General features: G+C 34.3%; 2 protein-coding genes and 1 non-coding gene across 4 annotated transcripts; 2 read left to right on the top strand and 1 right to left on the bottom strand.

Annotated features, from left to right (window-relative positions):
* Positions 1-1,476: 1,476 nt before the first annotated feature.
* Positions 1,477-6,586, top strand: LOC133681746 (U11/U12 small nuclear ribonucleoprotein 59 kDa protein). Of its 2 annotated transcripts, XM_062104871.1 has the most exons (9): positions 1,492-1,849; positions 2,379-2,541; positions 2,671-3,013; positions 3,124-3,207; positions 4,240-4,305; positions 4,806-4,878; positions 5,504-5,889; positions 6,122-6,162; positions 6,277-6,586. In XM_062104871.1, the coding sequence occupies exons 2-9, from the start codon at positions 2,381-2,383 to the stop codon at positions 6,353-6,355; spliced, it is 1,233 nt and encodes a 410-aa protein (XP_061960855.1). In that variant the 5' UTR covers positions 1,492-1,849; positions 2,379-2,380; the 3' UTR covers positions 6,356-6,586. The 2 variants fall into 2 exon arrangements, with proteins under 2 accessions (XP_061960856.1, XP_061960855.1); XM_062104872.1 differs by lacking the exon at positions 6,277-6,586 and having other exon boundaries at positions 1,477-1,849; positions 6,122-6,166.
* A 973-nt stretch (positions 6,587-7,559) lies between these two features.
* Positions 7,560-7,708, bottom strand: LOC133686038 (small nucleolar RNA snoR145). The gene has a single exon (XR_009839431.1). It is a non-coding gene; the product is annotated as a small nucleolar RNA snoR145 (small nucleolar RNA).
* A 3,484-nt stretch (positions 7,709-11,192) lies between these two features.
* Positions 11,193-21,571, top strand: LOC133682848 (golgin candidate 4-like). Its single transcript, XM_062106387.1, has 15 exons — positions 11,193-11,771; positions 12,295-12,393; positions 12,875-12,994; positions 13,896-14,072; positions 14,420-14,558; positions 14,695-14,759; positions 15,508-15,675; positions 16,673-16,747; positions 16,995-17,141; positions 17,869-18,165; positions 18,284-18,349; positions 19,239-19,441; positions 19,628-19,682; positions 20,120-20,302; positions 21,054-21,571. Exons 1-15 carry the CDS (start codon positions 11,559-11,561, stop codon positions 21,369-21,371), a joined length of 2,325 nt encoding a protein of 774 aa, XP_061962371.1. The 5' UTR covers positions 11,193-11,558; the 3' UTR covers positions 21,372-21,571.
* Positions 21,572-21,977: the final 406 nt, after the last annotated feature.

Consider the following 21,977-nt stretch of genomic DNA (forward strand, 5'->3'; position numbering starts at 1 on the left):
AAGTCAACTCGGGTAGATCCGTTAAACTTACAACTCGAGTAATAATACTGGGATAACACCATAGAAAACAAAAATAAATAAATCATGAAACTTAATTTCTAACAAACTCAATATTGAATGATAAAATAAAAAAAATATTTTAAAAAAGTGGCCTAAAAATGACATGAATCCATTCGAGTTAATTTGTTAAACCTGCGATTTAGGTTATGAGATTAAAATAAATTCATAATAAAAAATTAAAAAAACTACGAGGCCCCACTTCCAATAAATCTAATTTTAAATGTTGAAATCAAGAAATAAAAAAACTAAATCTATAAAATCAGTATGTAACCCAACAAAAAAAAAAAAAAACAAATTATAAACCACAATTCCCAAAATAACATAATATTGAAATATAAGACTAAAACAAAAACACAAAATACTATTATAATAAATAATATGTTATGGATATAATTACAATATGGTTACAGTGATTTAACCACAACCAGACCCTTTAATATTTTATTAATAATATTATCTAACAGAAAAAAACAATTGAGATGATTTTAGGTTACTACATCATTTTTGTTTTTTTTTATTTAAGCTAAATTATAAAATATTCTTTCAACTTAAAAAAATAAATACTTCAACGAAAAAAATCTCTGATTTTACACCTTCAACCATTTTAGTTTTTTAACCAAGTCACTCCTCGTGGTCAGGTTAAGGTTTCGTTGAAAAGTTAAATGGAAAAAATCAAGTTTTAATAAAACAATGTTCTAAAAATTAATTATAAAAATTTAGACAACCTTAGTTACCATCTCAAAATAAATTACACGAAAACACTTGGGACGAAGATCACATATCTCATGTCTTTCTTGTTTTAAAACGATAAAGATTCACTATAAAATTATAATTTATTTTATATTTTTATTTTTCTAATTAAATATTTTTATGTTTCTTCTACTGTATTCTTTTTATCCTGAGAAATTAACTAAACATAACATTATAATTTGAATAAAAAAATCTCAAATGCTCTCTCCCTCAAGGGGAAAAAAAAACTTAAATGAAATGTATTTCATTTCCTTCTTTAATTGTTTGTCCAAGATTCACAGCATTCAGATAAATTTCCGTATCAGGAGTTCATGGCAAATAGTTTTTACCCAATATATCTAGATCAACAAACTCAGATTTTGCGGGATTTACATTATCAAAGTAAAAAATATTCACGAATAAAGCCTCCTCGAGAGATGAGGATGATATAATATATATTTGTCTTTTTTGAAAGAAAAAAGAAATCGTATAAATATATTTATATAGGAGATTAAAAATCACAACTTGTTATGGATGGTTTTCTAATAATACCACTTTTTCATGAGGATTTTCCCGTGTTATTTAGGATCGGGCCTTCAGGCTGGATCAACCCCTATAATTGAACTAGACTTAGTCTAACAGGTAAATTTAAGAACACAGAATTTGATTTAGGATTTTATATTGAATTAGATAAAAGTTACTCGATTAAATTTTACTGGCTTGATCAGTTTGGTGAAAATCCAATTAAAATTTGGTTTGATTTTTTTTTTTCGAAACAACATTATTTTAACATTTGAAAAGAAAAGGAAAATTAAGATACGTTTTTTTGGATTCACCTACCCAATTTGTGACACAGGCTTTAGGCTGGGTCAGGCTTGGTATTATAACTCTTAACGAAAGTGGGAGTGTTTAAAGTGGAAAAAATGGGATTTAGGGGGTGTTTCATTTTTCGCTGAAGTTCAGGGTTTTTTCGGAGTACAATTTGGCCTCCTATTTAACAAGCTCTGTGGAGTTCATTGCACAACCTGGGACTGACTTCAACCCTGTAAAATTTGAAAAGGTACGAGCAAATTACTCTTTTGTTGTAATCATTCAATATTGTTTGCTTTCAAAGATACATAATTTCATATAATGTTGTTGTAGCTAAAACATACAGAGAACTGTTATATTTGATATCTTTGTGTGTGATCGGCGGTTAAACGGTTGATTCAGAATCACTTCCTTTGTATAATATCTCCGAGTCACTCGTGATTAAGGTGCTTAATTGAAGTAGTAAGAAAAAGAGCAACATTAATACATAATTTCACACTGGACCACAAGCTGTTTGTGAATTTGACTGACTAGAGAGAGAGAGAGAGAGAGAGAGATTTTTTAATTCACCAAAAGAATTGAAGGAGTAAAGAATGCTATAGTTAACTGTGTTTTTTGGATTGTGCAATATTCCATCGTCAATTCTTTGTGCGTGTTAAGTTGTGAAATTTGTTAACGAGTGGCAATGGTAGCTGGGGTTAGAACTTAAAACAATTTTTCCGCAATTAGCTCTTTTCTTGACAACATTTGTTTCGTTTTGACTTTAATTCTTTCCACAGCCATGCATCCGGTTCCTTTTCATGCGACTCCTGCTGCACCTCCTCCTCCCTGGTTCCCGATGTTACCCCCTAATCCACCACAGTCGACTCCTTTTTGGGACACCAAAAATGTGCATGATCGGCTGAAAGAGTTACAGGGCACGTTGACTCTTGCTACATCAATGTACTTAGTTATTGCTTTCAGTTTGAATTTCAAATGCTTGTTTGGGATATAAAGTTACCAAGGGGCTTTTCATTGTCTTTTCTCTGCTTTCTGCAAACATGGTTTGTAATAATTTGCTATTCTTAATAGGCAGAAAGAGCTTGAGATGTTGATGACAATCAAAAGCACTGAAGGGTCTGTGGAAGAGGGGGAAGGGGAATCTACCGACCCTTATGCTTGTGGGTTGTACGAGTATTTGAAAGATAGGAAAATTGATTTGGAAGCACAGGAATCACTTTCGGTGAATGCTGCAAATGCTTTGATGTCAAGATTAAGAGCTCAATTAGAGCCATTTAGAGTAATCATAGATGATGTCACTCCATGGGAAGAGAAATCAATGGCAGCTAGATTGTCTAATAAAATATTGAAGTCCAAGCGTAATAAACTTTGGAGGAAGAGGAAGAGACAACGTGCTGCAGAAATCCGCACAAAGGTGGTTTTCCTTGATTTATTGTAGCCTTCCAGGCCTCTGTTATTATCCTTTTCTTCTTCTTCTTCTTTTGCTCTTTTCCCCCCTCTAATAGTGCTTGCTGTGATGTTTAGGAGCATGAACAATTTGACCAAGCTGATCGTGTAGCTGATGAGTGGAGGGCTAGGGAGATAGCAAAGGATGCTGCACAACTCAAGGTAATGGAAGTTTTATGTTTGAAACTGGTATAATCAGCTATATTCCTGTTTGCCTCTCTTTCAGCAGGTGATAAAATTCCAAATGCTGTGCGATTCTCTTAGTTCGACGAATTATCTTGTATGGTCCACTGTACTTTATCTGGATTAGGTTAGAGTCAGCGTAGAAACCTCTAATGTGACTAGTAGAAACTCACCAAAAATTTGTTGTTTTAACTGGAAGACATCATAGCATAAAATTTTGATATTGCTGGTAGATTTTCCAGTTTCCTTGGAAGCAAAAAAAAAAATTACGTTGAGGCATTAGAATTTAGAAGAACAATCTAAGATTGTCTCATGCACAAAACCAGTTGAAAGAGCTAATGAGGTGATTACTGTGTGCTAGTTGATTGCTTTGAAGGCCAGTAAATGGATTTGTGAGATCTCCAATTTAGTTTTCAATAAAATATATCGTGCAAATATTCCAAACAAACTTGAATGACTGTGCAAGACTGATGTTGTAAGATACCTGAAAGAACATATTGGATTCACAGGACACCTTGCATTTGTTGGGGCATTCAATTTCTTTTAACAAGCATCCAAGCACCCTCAACTTTCATGCTTCTCTTGCTTGAAAGAACCATCTGTTCTTAAACGGTTATAATTGCTGTCAGAAGTACAACTCATGCATATTGATTCTATTCCAGTACTCTAGGTACATGAAGTTTAAGCTCAGGTGCCTTTTCTCTTGTTCATTTTGTGTTGCATTGGTATATTTATGGTATTCATTGTATTTTCTATTGCTCTTGTTTTCAACATGAGGGGTGACACATCTGGGAGACTGAAATATGAGATTTTGAAACAGCATGATCTTATAATTCTTTTGTTAGATGGTGGCATGTTACATGTATGTTATACTAAACTTGTCTAAATATCTAGCTTTGAAGATTGTGTCATCATGCTTTTTATTTTTAAATCACGTCATTTTGTTGACATCAGTTGTATTTGCTGTTTGCATGAGGTTATCAATTTTAACTTAGGCATTTGCGGTTGCAGGTGGAAAAGATGAAAGAAATTGCAAAGCTTAAAGCAAAAGAAGAGAGGAAGAGGCTAGAATCTGAGGTGAGAATTTAAGAAACATTATACACCAACTTTTTTTATGCTATACTCCCATACATTCTTAACAAGCTGATATCATCTCACTCGCATCTTGCTTTGATATTTTGGGATCTAGTATAATGATATCACATATTTTATAGATGCATATACCAAAAAAAGTGTATTTAATATCTTATATGTTCACAGAAGCATTCTATATCAAATGAATTGAGTAGTCAGTCTATTAGTTACATAACATACAAACTTTTTTAATATTTTCGGATTTGTAATTGTTTTACAAAGCTCAAAGCTGTCTGTAGCTAATCTCCTGGTTCACATTAATTTCTGCATCACTGCTGGTAAGAGTTTGCAATGAGTGTTGACTATTATTTAAGAGTTAGTAGAGCATTCATTGGACCATTCAGAGTTAAAACACTTGTCTAATATCATGCTGTTTCTGTTCTTGAGTTTGTTTTTCTCCTCTGTGGCCGGTGCCCAATCTTAAGTAATTTTAAGTGTTTCAGCTTGAGCTGGTATTGGTTGTGGAGAAGTTGCAAGAATTGCGCTCCATCAGGATTCAAAAATTGAAGAAACAAGGTATGCTTGATAAATTTCTTTTTCTTTTTTATTTACTGTGTGCATGCCTGCTGTGATGTAATTTTTCGTTCTTATGATTTGATTTTTCCAGTCCTACACTGCTATGATATTTTCCATGTTAAATACAACCGCATTTCTAATTTCATGAATATGGTTTTCAGCTAGTATAAGTTTGATGCATCAGATGTGGCATTTGTGTTTAAAGTGGGATTTCAAAAAATTTTGGCAAGTTCAAATGTATGCATCTTTCCTTGGTGAATGTTATTATGAATACACCTCAACCATTACAGAGTATAAAACTTATCAGCTTGCTCTGAAGATAGTCATCACAACTAAGACAGTGAGACTCTTTTATCTTTGATAGTTATTGTGAAACTCGATGATTTATGGTCCAGTGGTGGGGGGTGAAAAAATAGTTGGTGGGACCAAGTTAGAAATAATAGGACTTCAAAAAAAGAAAAAAAAATTATTTATTTATACAGGGGTGGCTGGCCGTGGCACCACCCCTGTATGGGTCTTGTTTCTGTTCTTAAGTGCGTCCATTTGTGTGATGCATGTGGTGTCCGTGCTCATGTAATGTCATATTGTCTATTTTTTACCTTTAATTATGGTTGGTTGTATGCAGGACATTTTCTCCCCGAGGAGGATGACAAGTTTCTTGAGAGAGTTCGAGCTGCAGTTGAGGAAGAAGAGCGCCAAGCAATGGCTGCAGCTGAAACAGATGCTGCCAAGGGTGCCATTGCAACAGCTGAGGAATCTAGGAAAACAATCCAGAGTGGTGGGCTGCACTCAAAAGATGCAAGTGATGCCAAAGATGGAATGAAGGAAAGTAATGATGAAATAAATGAGAGCACGGGCAATTTAGGCTCCGATGCGGTTCCTGGTCCATCTGGAGAAAAAGGATCTAAAGGTCAAGTTTATGGTGGAGCTTATGATTCTGTAGCAAATTTGCCAATTGAATTCTACCACTATTATCATGGCAGCAATAATGATATGGGCACACTTATCGAGGTGATTTTCAGCAACTTCAACTGATTTTTCACACTTTCCAGGATACACCTTTTCTTACAGAATGTAAGATATAATCACATTATAGAGTTTGTCTGTTCAGTTAGCACATTACAAGTTTACGTGTTCAGTTCACTGAGCTCCAAATAGCCTTAACTATAAAGGCTATATGCATTTGTGTCTTTCTGGATTGACAATTGCTGAGAGATCCATTATTTCTTCGTTTTGCTTGCAGGTTAGAAGAACATGGGATGCGTATATAAGACCAGGAGGAAGGTAAGCATGCCAATCATTCTTTTTCCTGGAAGCTGCATTTTATAGCTGTTCATAGTTTACCAACCTTGTGTAGTTTTTTTTTTCCCCTAATTGTTCTGTGGAACTTGAGTGCAGCCGCATACCAGGCCACTGGGTTCAGCCACCACCGCCGGCAGATGATATATGGGCATCCTACCTCGTTAGGCCTAAATGAATGGGCTGCAACCAAATATCAGTCGGGCTTCTGCACCGACTAATCCTTCCTATGTCGGTGTATTGTGAAGAAACTGGGGACTTTTTATGCAGCTACACAAGTCTGCAAACTTTCATTGTTTACAAGAAAATTCTAGTGCATATAATGGTATGAGTAGGATGTGCAGCCCGAAAATAGATTTTTTATCTGTTTAGAATTTGCAATCGAGAATTTCCGTTTCTTGCCGCGTAATAGCAGTGTTTTTTTTATTTTTTTGGGTGTTAAACAGGAGCGTAAAGCCCGGAAAAAAAAAAAAACAGAAGATGCTACTTGCATAACCTATAGTTTCCTAGGTTACAAAAACCTCTGCAATTTATCCTCATCACACAATCTGGAGGCTCTGTGAAATAAGTCACCCTGTGACTTTCATCATACCCAGCCACGGCCAATCCATCAGCACAGATATTGGCTTTTCTGTAAACACGGGTAACTGTCACAATCCCAATCCTTGTGGAGAAGCCCAGAAATAAGTTTAATCCAGCTGCTAGCACAAGGCACATATATTGGTCCCTGTATGTTACCTCTGATGAAATGATACACTGACTCACAACCTGCCTCCAACTGCACAGCCTTAAGTCAGAAATCCTTTCCGAATCTAAACCAAATTTCACCGCCCAAAGTTTCTTGCCCCATTCTCCCTCGTTTATATTAAATGCACTGGACAATTTGTTTGCGCAGCCAACAGCACCGCTCAGCTGTTTTTTATTCATTTCAGTGAATTCCTCGAAATTAAGAAAATCTATTAACATTTAACAGTTCCTGGTTCTTGCTCAGAAAACACGTATCCTTCAACTAGTGAAGGTGAACATGTTAATCTCCAGAAAGTCTAGTTGACTGAAACAATGACATCATTTTACGTTAACAGCATCTGGCTGTAGTCACTCATCAATCTCCCTTCTACATATTGAAGCAGTGATAATTTCCTCCATCTAAATCTTTTTTTCGGAGAAAAAGTTCTCTCCAATGGTTTTACTTTGTCCATTATCCAGAGTCTTCTTGCCTTTCACAAGATTTAAATATATGCTTAACTTGGCCTGGCGGATTCAGAGAGTATAAATGGACTTTTTTCAAGGGGAAAGAAAAATCAGTAGCTATCGTTTAAAAATTTAGTCTTTTCAATTGAAAGATCATTATAGAAAAGTGAGATGCAAGACTGGACAGAAATTGATATTTAGCCGAGGGTTCAAGACGGCCCGTCATGAGAAATTCCGGGCATCCTACGATTCGGCAAATTAATCTGCGAAGGAATTTTTATGATTGTTAGAGAGGCCTCAATTTATAGAGTTCCTTACCCCTCTGCTGGGACCTTCGCATTGTATCAGAGTTTACAGACATGACAATTTCAAGTATAATTATACATGTACGAAAATCAGATCTGTGAACTGAAAATCACAAGAAATAGATTACAGTTCATGCGAAATCTGTCATTCGATTCTAATTTTCGAAGGCAAACTTGGACAAGGAGTGCACTTTTATAGCACCCCCTCCATAGGTACCTTCGTTGCAAAAACTTTAAATCCACTCCAGACAAGACGATAGAAGTAGAGGAAATCATAGATGCTCAGTGAATACGAACCAGAAAAAGAGACTCATCTTGGGTGGAGGCTATGAACCCACCACACAATCAAAGGTTTTTTACCTACTGTTCTATCATCATCGCATCAACTGGAAACACGCAACATGATAATACAGAAGAGAAAAAGAAGAAAGGCGGCCACGACGCGCCAAACCCTAGCTACTTGTCTGATCTTTCACGCAGAAAAGAAAGCTGGATAGCTCTTTATATAGCAGAGGCCGAGAAAAAATCCGATGTATCTCGATCGTTGGATTCGATTGTTATGCGAACTTATTAAAATCATACAAACGCTGTAATTACCCTAAAGGCCTTGAAAAGCACCATATATATATATATATATATATATATATATATATATATATATATAAAGGTTTTCTTTTTAAGATGGCGATTTGAAAATTTAATTTTAAGGGAAAAAAAGACCTTTTATTTTAAAAAATATTTTTTGAGAGATTCAAACGGTAAAATTAAACTGAAAAAAATCATAAATTAATAGTGTGATTTTTTTTTTGTCTACATGAAAGCTCATTGATAGTTACTTTTTAAAATAAAATCGAACATTTTGATAGATTTCCTAATCTCTCACATCCCGTTTGAGTATTTAAAGTACAAAAATCAAAATTGCAACCGAATAAATCAAAATTACAACCGAAGAAAGATTAAAATGTAGTGGCATTTTGAGATTTTATTGTTTTATTAAAATCAAATCATATACTGATTTTTTTATAAATAAATTTAAATTTAATTAATAATTCATTATAATTTTTATATTTAAAATAAAATATTAAATCATATAATAAGTTCAATTATACTATTTAAAATACCTATAAAAATTAATTGAATTGGCAATTTTAACTATTTTATTCTTGATTTAGAAATTATTTTTGTTGTATAAATCTTATATTAATTAATTGAATTGACATATAATAAGTTCAACCGAATAATTATTTTTGTTATTTTTGGTACAATAACCCTTATATTTATTTAAAATAACATAAACTTTAGATATTTTAAGAAGATATAAACATACCAATTTCATATTGATTGTTTATTGAAAAAATTTCAAAAAATATATACTTGTTAAAAAAACTTTTTGATCACGATCTTTCCATTGAATTATTTTTTTGTTGCAATGAAACTTATATTTAAAATATAGGCATTAAAGAAAATATAAATAGACCTATTTTATATTATTTTTCTATTAAATATTTGTTGGAAAAATAAAAAAAGACATATATTTGTTAAAAAAATCAATCAAAATCTTTTTATTGGAATGTTAAGAAAAAAGATTTCTACAAATATTCCAATAAAATTCTTGAGTTTTCTCCAATCAAACTTAAATAAAATAAATATCTAACCAACACAAATCATATTATCAAAACAGACAATCAAATGACTCAAATAATTTTAACAATATTAATAATTCAAGATAATACCATAGTTTTTAATTTTAATAATTCAAAAAATATTACTTTACAAATAATGCAACAAGAAGGTTAAACTTCAAAATAAGTTTCCAGATCTCAAGTCCTGAGCTTGTCACACTGTCACCTCCAATGTCCCATTTGTGAATCGCTTAATTACCTTTCATTGCTTTCAAAGCTTGACCTTGATGGCAACAATCTCCCTTATATGTCTCCGAAAGGTATCGTGCTTCTGCCAAACCGGGAAGACTTTTGATTTATCAAGAAATATGCCTCTTTCTGGGACTTCGCCGGAATTTCCAGTAGACAAGCACTTAAAAAGTCTTGTCTTTATGCTTCTCGAGTTTTATGGAGAAATCCCAGATTCAATTGGTAATCTTCAATTTTTTTGCACATTCCTGTTTATTTTTTAAGAATATAACATTCAGTTAAAAAAAATAAAAATGTTTCAATCGATGCTATTTTCAACACGGAGGGCAACACAACACAGCAACACAATAATCTGAACACATAACATAGAAAAATATCAAACGTATTTTTACTTGAGATTTAAAAGTAACGTTAACTATTAAAAATATTATTCCAATATATTTTAAAAAATACTAATATTAAAAATAAATTTAAAAAAAATAAAAAAATGTTATTCCAATATATTTTTAAATAAAAAAATATTTTAAAAAATAATTACAATAACAATAAAATAAACATGCTATAAATCCTGACTCATTTATTATTAAGAACATGTTTGGAAACGCGGTGAAAACCGCGTTTCTAAAAAAATTAAATTTTTTTTTTATTAAAATTTAATATGATTTGTACGTTTTGGATCGTTTTGATGTGTTGATATCAAAAATAATTTTTTAAAAATAAAAAATATAATTAGCATGTATTTCAGCACAAAATTTTATTTGAAAAGCAACTGCTATCACATTACCAAGCACCCTCTAAGAGGATTGTGGGCTGCTGCGTGTCTAAACAGGATATATCTACGAGAGTCGAATGTGTTATATCATCTGCAATCATCTGAATCTCAAGATATTCTTTAAACTAATCATATATTTTATTGAGATAAGCAAATTGGGTAAACTCCCTCTCCAAAAGTCTTTTTTAAAGAGTTTATTTTGATCATATTTGTTTTGTCTATAAATGATCAATCATTTTAGTTTTCAAAATTTTAATGTTTATACCGAAGTTCGTTGGGTTGGATTGAAAATTAGAGAACCAAAGTTAAAATAACAAACAAAATAGGTGTTGGCTTTGAATTACATAACAAGAGTTTATCTTGATCCCCTTCCTTTTAAATAACAATTTTAATGTTTATATTTCATTTTTTAATATTGAATTAATTTAAGATTTAAATTATTTATTTATTTTTTTCAAGATTATTCCCGCAACTTTTACATGTTAATTTGGAATGTGTTTTCTTTTCAATGCTAAATAAAAATATCATTTATTAATTAATTGATTTTAAATTAATGATTAATTTTTTTTTTAAAAAAAGAAATGTTAACAAAATCTATTTTTTAAAAAACAAATTTTACTCCATTGCTCAGCAAAGACCAATGGGCTAGTAGCAACTATACTGTTTTGCACTTATTAACTTTACCATTTGACATTTTAAAAATAGGTTTTTTTTTTTTGATAAAGATATGAGAGAGTTTCCAATAAGGATATAAATATACGGCAATTATGTGGATTGCATACCGAAAGAAAAGGTAGTCAGTTTCCCCAAAGAAAAAAACATAATAGTAGAACAAATAAACATAATTATTTATTTTTTTAACTTGCTTTAAAAACAATAAAACAAAATACTCTGTATTTTCTTCCCGACCCCGTCTACGGTCTCCAATGGCGGTAAGAATCACAAGAGGCAAAGTTAGATTGCCAAATAATATTATCACATAACAACTCAAAGGGGGGCAAACTATAACTTCTATCACGTAACGCAATTTATTCTCTCCCCCCCGACGAGTACTACGAAATTATTTTTATTATTACTACTCTTTTCATTAAAAACCAAATCTTCTTCTTTTAACACCTTTCCATTTCAGATCTACCAACAGAAACAAAAACCCCAATCTTCTCTCTCACGCTAAATTTACCAAACCTCAGCTACAACTACAATTGATTTTTATTTGATTTTTGGTTTGTTTGAGATTTGTGAATGATGTGGAGCTCCATTGCGAATTTGAAGCAAAACCTTGAAAAGATTGCACTTGATGTTCATGACGACGATGAGGATCTCGAGATCCATGCTTCCACCAATGGCTACGATTCGTCGGTATCTGATCGGAGGAATTCTCACCGTTTCGCGCATTCGAAGTCGGTCTCACCGTCTCATATTGCGAATGGGAATGACTCACCGCACAATTTTGAGGTATTTGTTGTTCAATGTGTTTCATGATTTAATTATTGATGACGGTTCTTTTTTGTTACTGGAACCGCAAGAACTTGTTATTGATCCCTGCTGTTTTCAATTTCGATCAAAATCAAGGAATGGAAATATACGAATTATCGTGTTAATTAATTAGAGATTTTATGATCCCCACTTCAGTCAGTTGTAAAGCGTACTGCATTTTAGTGCGTAATCGCCAAATCATTGACAACTTTGCAATAACGTGCTAGAAAGCAGGCGAGCTTCGGTCTTGCTCGAGACTCGTGGCTGATTATTTGAAAAGTATTTGGACCAACGATAGCTGTAAATGGAAGTAATTTAGGCTGAAAATGTTTATTTGTGAAGAAAGGTTAAGATGAGTTGATTTGCATAAGAAGTTTATGTTCATAGCATTCTTGTCGTGGCTTGTGTGGGGTGTTATGTAACGTGGAATATGTGGTTAGTTGATTGGTTTTCCTATAGAGATATATTTCTTTCTTTCTTTCCTTCTTTCTTCTTCTTGTAGATTGAACAGTACAAAGCACAAATCAAAAGGCTCCAGGAATCTGAGGCGGAGATTAAAGCATTATCTGTGAATTATGCAGCTATATTAAAAGAGAAAGAGGTACATGATCAATCTTTGTTTTGTTTTTTTTTTGCTGCAGAAATTCAGTAATTTTTTGGCTAGTTTTTTATTCCTGCTTATCATTATGTCTGAAACATCAAAATTGAGAAATAAGTACCGATGAATGACAGAAAAACCTTTAGCTTTCAGGTGCAAAGTGCACTCTGATAGTTAAATGCCATGTCATTTTTATCTTTGCTGTACATGCACATTCTGTCGAAGGAAATAATATTTACTGGCAAGAGACAACATGTCCAGAATTAATATCAAATGCATTTCATTTTGCAATTATCGATCACCGTGTTCTATTTGCTCATTTTAGGGTTTCGTTATTAAATTCATGTTTTTCATGATTGTCTTGGAGTCTAGAGTATATTTTTGGCTTATTAACTCTCAATTAACATTAACTAGTTTCCATTAGTTCTATGTTCAAGGGCCTTTGACAAATTAAATCTGTTGCTCTTCTATCCCAATGTTACAGGATCAGATTTCTAGATTGAACCAAGAAAATGGTTCGTTGAAGCAAAATTTGGACGTGACAAAGGAGGCTCTTAATGTGTCTAGAGATGAGCATCGAAGAGCATCAGCAAGTAGCATCAAGGTGGTTATTCAAATCTCAATTAAAATGCATTATTTGATTTGAAAGTTTAATCTGTTTAGTTGCTCATTATTGAACATGCACTATGAGTTCCACAGTATTTTGGTAAGTACTGATCATCTCTGTTGCTTTGCTTAGATTATATCCAAGTAAACTTGAGAGCTTGATACTGTGTGATGTTATTTTTTCTGCAGTTATAGTGCATGATTTATGACCTATAGGAAAAAGGCAGTTTGTATAGCTTCATGTGGTATGTCTTGGTACACGGTTATCTGACCAGCTTACCCCCTCTTTACTGAGCTGTTTCTTAGTTGTCTCATCAAGCTTGCCCAATTAATTTTTGTAGAAACTTGGTATCAGCCAATTAAGTACTTTGGTGGGATTTAGCGTGATACAGTTTTGACCACCTTAACATTTTGAACAGAAACAATGTGTGATGATCATTTTCATTCTTTGTTTTAGTTGTCCATCATATGATATGCGTGAGGTGCTAGTTACGATCGAAAATGTAAACACTTCACTTGTAACATGACCTGACAGCAAATATCAAAAATGATATTACATGACTTCTTTACTATTTCGATCTATTTACAGTGAAACTAAAGTGAAGCATAGGTTTAGTTTACAATGGATTGTTGATCTTAGTGTTTGCTTATATCAGAATTATGCCGGCCTTACATATGTCCTTTGTCCATCATGACATAAGCTGTCTTGGAAGGCACCTTTTTAATCTAGAATTTGACCTGCCTCTCGTTCTCTATTCAGTTTTTGGCTTTATTGTTTTGTGCAAAATATTTGTTTCCGAGTATGATTCTTCTACTATGGGATTGAAAATACCATGTTCTATGTTTTGTATTGTTTTTCCTTCCAACAAGCTGAAAAGTACAGGCTGATATTTTTACAGGAAAGTGGCGACCAATCACCCAAACAACCACATAGACCTGTAACTCAAGCAAAAAACCGTGGTGGAAATCAAATACAAAACGGAGTCTTTCCAAAACATGATGGAATGGGCAATGGAATATTACATGATGTTCATCCTGATGTGATTCAGAGTAAGATGGAAACCAAGAAGGACAAGGTAATGACACATTGCACCCTGTTCTGTCATGTAAGAATATGCCTCTGGGAATTTTGTAAGATGATTGTTATTGTCAGTTGTTGATTGCCTTGCCTGCACCACTTGGTTCATAAATTTCTGAAATTTAAATTTGTGGATGTAACCCCCCCTCCCCCCCTCCTTTTTTCACTTGTATTACATTGCAAGTTCTTTTTTTCCTATTGTTTTGGTGCGTTATAATCGACTGACAAACGAACTCAGCAGTAGATTACCCTTTTTGTACTTGTCTACTTGCAGATAGTGTTTTTCATTATGTATTTGTGCTTTAAATGAACAAACTTGACAACAGATATATGAATGCTTTCTAGGAGCTTGCAGATTTGCTGGAGGAGAAAAATAGGTCCCTGGCAGCAATGAAAGCTACTCATGAGTTGGAAATAAAAGAGCTAAGAACTGAACTTGAAAAAGAACGCCGCAAATCAGCAAATATACAGATAAAATTGCAAGGTGTAACTCTTCACTTAAAAATTTAATATGATGTTTTCCTTTTGTCTTCTTGAATTCTTCTTGGTGTCGCTTGAATTACTTACCAAAATTTTTCACTCGTCTTCCTTTTTATTTGTTGTCTCCAACATTTATTCAGAGGAACAAAGTATTAACAAATCTTTTCAGGAGGAGCTCCGGATTCTAAATATGGACCATCACAAAGTGAGTTCAATTTTATTTGATGATTCTATGGCTCTGCTGATCATTCTCTCATCTGTTGCATATTTACCATGTCTGGTACAAGCATGTTGCACCAGTTACTGTTAGTGAGATATGTTGATATCTAGATGTGTCTTACCAATCTGTGAGAAGGTAGTGAGATGGAACTTCTTGTTGCTACTCTATGTTGGTGGCATAGTTGTCCCATTTTTCCTGATTGGGGAAGTACCAGGAAATTCCGATGGTTCCTGTGAAGACTGAGGATGTTAGTTTACGGGAAAGACCTGTTATTTGGTATTTTTTAGGGAAAAGAAATGGATAGTTGGAGTGCTTTATCATATTACATGCTCCTAATTTCTGTGGAATATTATTCCATGCATACATTCAGTTTTATTTTTATTCTGCTCTGGTTTCTTTCGTCTTTCTGTCCTTTTCACTAAGGAGCACTTACAGAATTTAGGAGTTTCCGGAAATTTGTATGTTCTAGATTGCATATGCATAACATTTCTGTACCTCTATAAATGTAGTCATATACATGTTTTTGGATCATCCTATTACTACCTATCAGTTTAGGACCTTATGTTTGTTTTCTTTATATTATTTTGTGCTTCTAGCAGTGCTGATTTTGTTACATCATCTTTCCTTTTCTTTTTATGCTTGAATATATGTATGCATGTATGACTTTCTATGTTTTCTTTCTGATTTGAGATCTGACTTTTGTGTTTTGTTGACGTGTTTTCTCAATTTACAGACCTCAGTAGATGTGAGCAAAATTCATAATGAATTGAATGAAAAAACATCAGAGATAAGACGATTGCAGATAGAGTTGAGTACGCGGGAAGATGAAGATCCTAATGTCAATGTAAAGAGTTTGAAAAGAGTCATTGCAACTTTAGAGAAGGAAAATGCTAATCTCAAGGTTAGTTGCATTTTAAAATGCCATCCATGCAAGAAGTGTGCCATGCATTGTTATGAAACCTGGCTTGGCCCGGTGGACGACCCAGGGTCTTGGCTTGTTTTCAAATAGGCAAAACCAAGACTTGCAATTGGTCTGGTCAAACCTGAGCAACTTGTTGGGTCAACTCGAAACCTGGGTGACCTGACGCAATCTGGGTGAGACCTGATTTGTTTTTTATATTTTTTTAATAAAACTAAAAAATATAAAATTAATTTATAAATATTTCACTTCTCATATTTCTTTTATAGCCTATATCCACATAGAATGGTTCTTAATTTTTCGATGTGGAATACTATATATATAACCTTAGAGAAGGAAAATGCTAATATGAAGGTTAGTTGCGTTTTAAAATGTCATCCATGCAAGAAGTGTGCCATGCATTGCTATGAAACCTGGCTCGGTCTGGCAGATTGACCTGGAACTTGGGGCCTTAGCTTGATTTCACATAAGCAAAACCCGAACTTGTAATTGGCCTGGTCAAACCTGGGCGACCTGCTGGGTCAACTCAAAACCTGGGTGACCTGACATAATCGGGTTAGACCCGACTTTTTTTTTATATTTTTTTCAAATGAAACCAAAAAATATAAAATTAATTTATGAATACTTTGCCTTATATATTTTTCTCATAGCCTACATTCACATGGAATGTTTCTTAACTTTTCGACGTGGGATAACTATATAGCCTATTTTCACATGAATTGTTTCTTAATTTTTCAATGCGGGATAGATATATATAGCCCACGTTCACATTAAATGTTTCTTAATTTTTCCATGTGGGATATTAAAACCTCGAATATATTTTTTTTAATTTTCCTGGGTTGACCCGGTGTGACCTGAGACCCTGCCAAGGCCAAGTACCCCCAGGCATTTAATAATCATGGTGCCATTTATGTCACAAAAATTCATAATACCTTTTCTATTTTGGGTTCCTAAATCTCTCACCTATATTCTATTTTAGATGGCAAGGAATGAACTTGAGGCTGCTTTGAAAAGAAGCAAGAACTCTTCTCCTAACGAAACTTCTCCAGATGGGGTAATTTTACTCCCCCTCTCCCTCTCTCTTTCTCTGCATGCACACGTGTGGGCGCACTCCCACAGTTTCCCACACAAATGCTCTATCTACCTCTTATGCACACACGTGGTTGTTACTTGAGAGAGAGTTATATTCTCACTGCCCCTGGTACACACATCTTTTGTTTCTTCAATTACACAAATATTTTACTATTGTTATCATAATCATCCTCATCAAAATTTCCATCTTCATCATCCATTCCTCCTAGAAAGTGGATTCAACTACAACTTCTCCTAGAAAGGAGGAAATGGAGCTATTGCTGCAAAAATTTGAGAGAGATTTGAAGGAAACACGCCATGAAAAGGAGAAAGCATTGCAACAATTGGCCCGTCTCAAACAGCATTTGTTGGAAAAGGTTGCTACTCCTAAAATTGCCATTTCTTATTGTAATCTCGCATGGCTTCTTTACTTTATTGCTTTGATCTGTTGCTGACTTTTGCTTATTTTTCAAGTTCAACTCAACAGTTCTGATATGCTGCACCATAAAGTTCTCTCTTCCATAAAACTGGCATGACCTTAGAGATGTAAATGACAAACTGTACTATAATAAATAAGAAAGATAAGAAATGATGGTTTTGCAATCACTGCTTTACTCATTTTACAATTATGGCTAATATTACAACAAAATTTCGTGATAAAGAATCTAACTAGTGCATGCATTCATTATGAGTTGATTGTTTCTCTTCAGGAGTTCTAGAGATACTTTGATATGTTAGCTCATTAATAAATTCAACTCCATCTACAGGAACTGAGAACATTTCAAACCCTCTTGTCAAAGTTTCCCACTATTGCATGTGGCAAACATTATTCAATGGTTTATCATCTGGAATCATTTGGAGATACAGTGATATTTTAGTAAATTCAATTTCCCATGTCAAAGCTTATGCTGTGCACTCATGTTTGCTGTGCCAATTTTGTTTTGTCCAAACAAGACTTGAAATAGCCACTCCATATAATGATATTGATAATTACGATATTGGCTTGGTATTATCTGTGTTGTTTGGATCTTGTGATCCTTTGCATGTTATTGAAGTAAATGTAGGCTATGAAGTTCTCAGTCCTTAAAGACTTCTGCTGTCTAGGAATCTGAAGAATCGGAAAAAATGGATGAAGACAGTAAGATCATTGAAGAACTCCGTCAGAGTAATGAAAATCAAAGGGCTCAAATATTACATTTGGAGAAAGCTCTAAAGCAGGCAATTGCAGGCCAGGAGGAAGTCAGGATGATGAACAGCAATGAAATCCAGAAGTCCAAAGAAATGATTGAAGATTTGAAAAAAAAACTTGCAAACTGTATGAGCACAATAGAATCAAAAAATGTTGAACTTCTAAATCTTCAAACTGCTCTTGGGCAGTATTTTGCTGAAGTTGAAGCAAAGGTAATCTTTGCTTCTGTTTCCTACAGGTTATGTTTGATGTCTTGCATTCTTGGTTGTTTTTTTAACTATTGTTCCTGTTCTTATTGTTGTTGTTGTTGTTGTTGTTGTTGTTTTACAGGAATATTTGGAGCGACAGTTGGCTTTGACAAAAGAAGAATCAGCTAAGCGTTTTCAACTTTTGAAAGTATGGCCTCACCTTCCTTCTTATTCCAAGTATTGTTAGTTTTCTAAACCTTTAATTTTAAAATCGTCAAACTGCTCAGATTACTTCAGATCAGATAATTCATAAATGTTCCTGAAAATCCTTAATTTTCTTATGTATAATATTTACTTTTATGAATTTTTTGTGATGTGAATTGGATGTCTTCATAACTTAGTAACTGGAATTTGATGTCTCTATTATGAGCAATGTTGAATTATCTTTTAGAGGGTTGTTCTTCCATGAATGTACAAAGTCTATGAGATGAAGGGCTTCTGTAACTTTTTGTATTGTTAGATTGATGTGATATGGCAGGTGCACAATCTTATCTACTGATGGTGCATTTGAATTGTCATTGAGTTTTCTCAATAAGATTTTTTTTTATTCAAGAAGAAAATCTTCTCATGCTGTTCAAAGGCCAAATGTTCAAATACTTATCAAGGTATTTCTGTTATAATATGCATTTTGCAGAATCATTACAAGCTCCTAGTTTTTCTGACATGAAGAAAGTTTCTGTCGTGTAAGGTTTTGCAGTCTTGTACTTATGAGATACTGTCATGTGCACAACCTTATCTACAGGCTGTGCATTCAAATTGTCATTGAACTTGTCTGATTAATTTTTAAAAGAGAGAATCTAATTAACACTGTATTTTACCCTTTTTTATTCTTGTTTTGATATGCATTTTGCAGCATCATTATAGTTTCCTGAGTTTTGCTAAGAATGAAGCTGCTGTTGTATTTGTCAGATGAGTACTGCTTCAAGCCAAAGCATGTTTTACTGCTTTTGCTGACCCAGAAAACTAACGGTTTATTTTATATTGTAAAAGTTCCATTTACCCATTTTTTGGAGAGTGATATGCCTTGATTTATCCAGGAAGCAGAGATAGGGACAGAGGAATCAAAGAGGGAGAAAGAAGAAATTTTAGCCAAGCTTTCAGATGTTGAAAGGAAGTTTGCAGAAGGGAAGAGCAGAGTGAATAAGCTCGAGGAAGACAATGCAAAACTTCGTCGTGCTGTTGAGCAGAGTATGAGCAGACTCAATAGGATGTCCATGGATTCTGATTATCTAGTTGACAGGTTAGCCTGCTCTGTGTGTGATTCTTAGTTTTGATTATTGTTTTGTATTCATTCTACTACTTTGTTATACATTACATCATAGTTACAAGTTAGTGAGATGGCTTGTACCATGTATACATTGTTGGGATAGGAAGTTGATATGCATGGGTCGCGAAGTCTATAATGTTCGACTGGCTTTTATTGCAGGCGCATTGTGATTAAATTACTAGTGACTTACTTCCAGAGAAACCACAGCAAAGAGGTATGAATCTCTTAGTACAATTGAACAGGATAAAAAATTAACAAAAAAAAGATAATCTCATTCTTTCAATGTTATGTTTGTTGGCAATATTTAGTCTCTGCTATACCATGCAGGTAGATTGTTGTTTTTATATTCATTTAGGAGATTAACCACTAATACATCTAGGCATCATTATCCATCTATTCAAGAAGGAAAACTTTAACCTACATAAATCTTTTTTGTTTTGTTTTGTTTTTTTTTTACTGGAGAACCCTTTGGTTAAAGGACATCTCAGGTTCAATAGATCCTTGTTTGGAAAGAATCCATATTGTACTGCTGCTCTCACATAGCATTGCTATTTAAATTGTTATAATGATTATTGTTTCTGGTTTCTCATCCCTTTGGCAACCCCTACCCAATTTGACATAGCTTATACTCATTCTGTATGGCGGGTCCAGGTTTTGGATCTTATGGTTCGAATGCTTGGGTTCTCGGATGAAGACAAGCAGAGAATAGGTGTAGCTCAACAAGGTGGAAAAGGTGTTGTTCGTGGGGTTTTGGGGCTACCTGGTCGCCTAGTTGGTGGAATCTTGGGTGGAAGTGCAGCTGGTGTTCAAATGAATTTGACATCCGATAACCAGGTTGGTTTTTTTTCTTCTTTCTTGATGTTTAATAGTTGACCTGTAAGATGATGCTATGGGCCTCTTGATCTTCATGTACAAGTAGCTCTGTTTCCACTCTTTGTGGTGTTTCATACAGTGTGCCCTTTGCATCCTAATAATCTGGGTTGTCATTTAGACTAGTGGCAGACTGCTCAGTTATTGCGTGATTTTGAGCTTTTCATTGAGCTGACGTTAGTGAAACTTGAATAGTAAGTTAGCATTTGCTTAAGATGGATCCATCTATCCACTTGCTCATTACTAATTTGCTGCAAGAACCTAGTAGCCTCTTCTGGAGAATGTATTCTGATCTGAATTCAATCAGAACTGAAAGTTTGGTTTTTTACTTCTATGCATCTTGTTGTGTTCTATACATTGAGTGAAGACCACCTATTCATTTGAACGGTTGAGTGACTCGCAGAAAATAGTTGTTGGGTTTGGTCACCGTGACCCGGGATGCTTTGTAGTCAAGACTTGACAGTAAAGTCTTTTGCCCTTTTGTTTTAAGTGGTGGGGTGTGTGGGTTCTTGGTCATGCCTATTTGGCAAATGACATTCCACAGCCTCTAGTGAGGCATCAACAGTGCATGCATGAATTTAGCTATTGGGAAAGGATTTTTCCTTTCCGTTAAAAGATAATCAGCTATCTCAGTATCATTTTTACAAGTGTATATTTTTCTTGGGAGAGGAGTGCAATGAAAATGCAATTTCATCTCAAGTATATGTTTCTCCAGTCCTTCGCAGATATGTGGGTTGATTTTCTTCTCAAGGAAACTGAAGAAAGGGAAAAGAGGGAATCTGGGCAAGATACAGGTAGACCCAATGAAGACTCGCAAGGAAGGAGTCCAAATGCTACTGGGGTTAGTTCGTCGGTGCCCAACCATGGAACTGGCACATCTGGACCAAATCTTTCTCCAGCTCAAAATCATGGTCCTGTAGCCCCTCGAGGAAATTCACTGCTGTTTGCACATATCGATTCCGAGTTCTCAACAGTTCCTTTAACATCCTTGGACAACCCTTCTCGGATCTCAAGACTGCTCACAAAACACTGAGAATATGTTGATTTATTATGTAATTAATCAAAAGTATAGATTGTTCGTTGGTGTTCAATCAATTCTTTCACGGTGAAATGAAAAGCGTCTCTTTGCCCCAAATAGCTATCTCGTGGTCATTCTCCAATGTTAGCACGCTGTCACATAATAATAACAGTACAATCTCTCTATCTTAATGGCAGAATGCAATATTCCTTCCATGTTCATCTAGTGTTAGTGTATATCGCCATCCAAACTCAGCCAGTTTTAATGTCCAAAAATCCCTTACATCACTCTCTTATCTTGTGGGTGCAATGATGCTGGCATTATGCTTCACTAAATTTATTGAGCTCTGCAGTTTGAACCTCTTGTTTAACCTGAGCAGCACCTGTAAAACCACCTATGAAGGGAACTTGGATGTCCGATTAATGGCTGCCAAAGCGTACATATTGGATACAGGTTATACAAATTTTATTAAAGCAGCCTGCGAGGTGGCCGCTCACCAAATTCTGCTCTTTACTTGGCTTCCCCTCACCTCACTCGTGCCGGGCCACCACACACAGGTTTACACGTAACATCACGAACAATACCCTGTTAGCTAGAAATCTTAGATGCCAGGTTACCTTA

This window comes from Populus nigra, chromosome 2 (genome assembly GCF_951802175.1).
Source record: "Populus nigra chromosome 2, ddPopNigr1.1, whole genome shotgun sequence".
In the NCBI taxonomy this organism is placed as follows: domain Eukaryota; kingdom Viridiplantae; phylum Streptophyta; class Magnoliopsida; order Malpighiales; family Salicaceae; genus Populus; species Populus nigra.

Bases quoted from the DNA above. Each gene is read 5' to 3' on its own strand.
- LOC133681746 (XM_062104871.1), top strand. From the start codon at position 2,381: ATGCATCCGGTTCCTTTTCATGCGACTCCTGCTGCACCTCCTCCTCCC. The intron at 3,014-3,123 runs GTGGTTTTCCTT...TGTGATGTTTAG, and splicing joins CTGCAGAAATCCGCACAAAG to GAGCATGAACAATTTGACCA. The intron at 6,163-6,276 runs GTAAGCATGCCA...ACTTGAGTGCAG, and splicing joins TATATAAGACCAGGAGGAAG to CCGCATACCAGGCCACTGGG.
- LOC133682848 (XM_062106387.1), top strand. From the start codon at position 11,559: ATGATGTGGAGCTCCATTGCGAATTTGAAGCAAAACCTTGAAAAGATT. The intron at 19,683-20,119 runs GTATGAATCTCT...TGGCGGGTCCAG, and splicing joins AGAGAAACCACAGCAAAGAG to GTTTTGGATCTTATGGTTCG. The intron at 20,303-21,053 runs GTTGGTTTTTTT...ATGTTTCTCCAG, and splicing joins ATTTGACATCCGATAACCAG to TCCTTCGCAGATATGTGGGT.